We start from the raw sequence: 2,500 nt of genomic DNA on the forward strand, positions 1-2,500 counted from the left end.
AGAAGAGAGAGAGAGAGAGAGAGAGAGAAAATGAGCGGAGAGAGAGAGAAGAGAGAGAGAGAGGAGAGAGAGAGAGAGAGAAGAGAGATTGAGAGGAGAGGGGCGGGAAGAGAGGAGAGAGAGAAGATGAGAGAGAGAGACGACGAGAGAGAGAGAGAGAGAGAGAGAGAGAGAGAGAAAGAGAGAAAAGTTTTGTGAGAGATGAGAGAGGATAGGCAGAAAGAGAGAGAGACAGAGTAGAGAGAGATGAGAGAGAGAAAGAGAGAGAGAGAGGAGAGTGGCGTACGGGAGAGAGAGAGAGAGAGAGAGAGAGAGAGAAGAGGAGAGAGAGGAGAAGATATAGCGACGAGATAAATTTAGTGTTTGAGTGATGATAGTGTGTGAGAGAGAGAGAAAGTGACAGAGAGAGAGAGAGAGAGAGAGAGAGAGAGAGAGAGAGAGAGAGAGAGAGAGAGAGAGAGAGAGAGAGAGAGAGAGAGAGAGGTTATATAGTAATCCGGATGAGAAGGAATCTATCTTTCTCGATTCTTCGATCTACTCTTCCGTGCTTTATAGGAAATAAAATTATATGTCACTGTGAAATAGACGACGAATACAGGAGTGAATGAATGAAAAGTCTTATGTAATATACAAGTTCTGAGGTATGTAATGAATGGTGATGTAGGCATGATTATGAAAGGAGGCTTAGAAGCCATCTTTAGTGACAGTTGTAGTAGTGCTAGACGTAATAGGAACAATAGTAGTGTTTGAATATCATTAGAAGCAGTAGCAGCGAAAAACGTTAATGATAATGATGATGATGTAATGAATATGATATGGATAATGATTATTATTATGATATTGATAACAATAAGGAAGATCAGGATGATAACGATGATGACAACAATATCAGTAACATTAATTATGATAATGACAATACTAATAAAGTGACTTTAGCGCAATAGTGGCAGTAGAACATTTGCTAACAATAAGAACTACGACAAAAGAAACATGAACAACAATGCCTATGATGATGAAGATGATGAAGCCATTGATGGCCACGGACTCGCCGGATAGAACCTGGAACTAGAACCAGCAAGGAGGACCTACCCTCGACGGCCGTGAATGCCAGCGTCGACACCCCGCACAGGAACATGGAGGCCTGGCACAGGTACTGGCGGCCGACGCGGCACTCCGTGTTCTTCTGCAGCACCACGAAGCCGAAGGCACAGCAGCCGATCACCCAGCCGAGTCCCAGGTACGTCTGCAGGAGCACCACGGAAGTGTCTCCCAGACCCTCCTCCTCCGCCTGGTGCGCCTACGGAGGAGAGCAAAATGGGGCTGCACTTGAGGTCGACCTTGGAAGATAATATCGTATTTAGTTTTACATTTTCAGTTTCACTTACGAGGTATATGATGGGCGTGGTGATCCCGAAGGACGAGAGGCCTATCGACACGAGGAGGATCTGCACGGTGCGGCTCCTGAGGGTGGCCAGGTCGAAGAAGGGCGGCGTGTCGTCCGTGCGGTTCTTCTCCTTGATCTTGCGCTTCTGGTTCTTGAGGTGCAAGATGGCGCGTCGCTGCGGGTGGTAGAGCGACGCCGAGCGGTAGAAGGTCCCCATCAGGAAGGTGAGCACGACCACGCCCGTCACCGCCTGCAGGCCGAGGCGCCACCCTATGGACCTGTGCACGAGGGAAGGCAGTCAGCACAGGTATGTGGTGAGCGTATCGATGTAGACGGAGGTGCTAGGGAAAGGAAGAGTCCCTTCTCCACTAATAATTCTTCTCGTTATTATGATTTTTCAATCTTTGTTATCATTATAATTGTTATTGTTATTATTATCTTTACTACTACCACTACTATTATTATCATTATCATTAATTTATCATCATCATCATTATCATTATCATTAATATTATTATCATCATTATCATTATCCTTGTTACTCTTATTTTCATTATTATTATTGTTACTATCATTATCCTTATCATCATTGTAATTATTATTGTATTATTGTAATTCTTATTACTATGATCATTTTATTATCATTATCATTATTATTTCTATGATTTATATTATTATCATTGTTTTTTTCCTTGTTATCATCCTCATCATCATAGCAATTAATCTTATTCTGATCAGTACTATTATTACTATTCTTATCATCATTATTGTTATTATTATTGTCATGTTGCGAATGCCTGAATGACCTCTGTTGCAGAAGCGGGTCGTATGTGTGTGATCTGTGTTCGCGGAAAGGTAGTAAACGTGGGGTTTTTGGTGTAATAGCTCTTCACAGTCGACTTTGTGGTGCATTAGGGCTATAAAGGTTGACTTTGTGATGCATGAGAAAAGGTTAAAGGAATTTTATTGTGGCGTAAGATAAATATGAGGTCTTTTATGGAAGGCAAATTCTATTAATGGACTATTGATTTTAGACTTTCAGGTTGTCTTCATAGGCCTATAACTCATAGGTCTGGAAATTATTAAGTGATATCAACAAAGTTAGAAGTGTGTAAC

The 2,500-nt window shown here is 42.1% G+C and overlaps 1 protein-coding gene across 3 annotated transcripts in view; it reads right to left on the reverse strand.

Annotated features, from left to right (window-relative positions):
* The window catches only part of LOC122251284 (monocarboxylate transporter 12), a 199,034-nt gene that overhangs the window by 18,981 nt on the left and 177,553 nt on the right, over positions 1-2,500 (reverse strand). For all 3 annotated transcript variants that reach the window (XM_086533667.1, XM_086533666.1, XM_086533669.1), the window contains exons 5-6: positions 1,386-1,662; positions 1,090-1,297 (exon numbers count right to left, since the gene is read on the reverse strand). In XM_086533667.1, coding sequence (XP_086389793.1) covers positions 1,090-1,297; positions 1,386-1,662 — 485 coding nt within the window. The remainder of the gene's footprint in view (positions 1-1,089; positions 1,298-1,385; positions 1,663-2,500) is intronic.

This window comes from Penaeus japonicus, unplaced genomic scaffold (genome assembly GCF_977035675.1).
Source record: "Penaeus japonicus unplaced genomic scaffold, GWHDUDI00000001_assembly GWHDUDI00000039, whole genome shotgun sequence".
Classification (NCBI taxonomy): domain Eukaryota; kingdom Metazoa; phylum Arthropoda; class Malacostraca; order Decapoda; family Penaeidae; genus Penaeus; species Penaeus japonicus.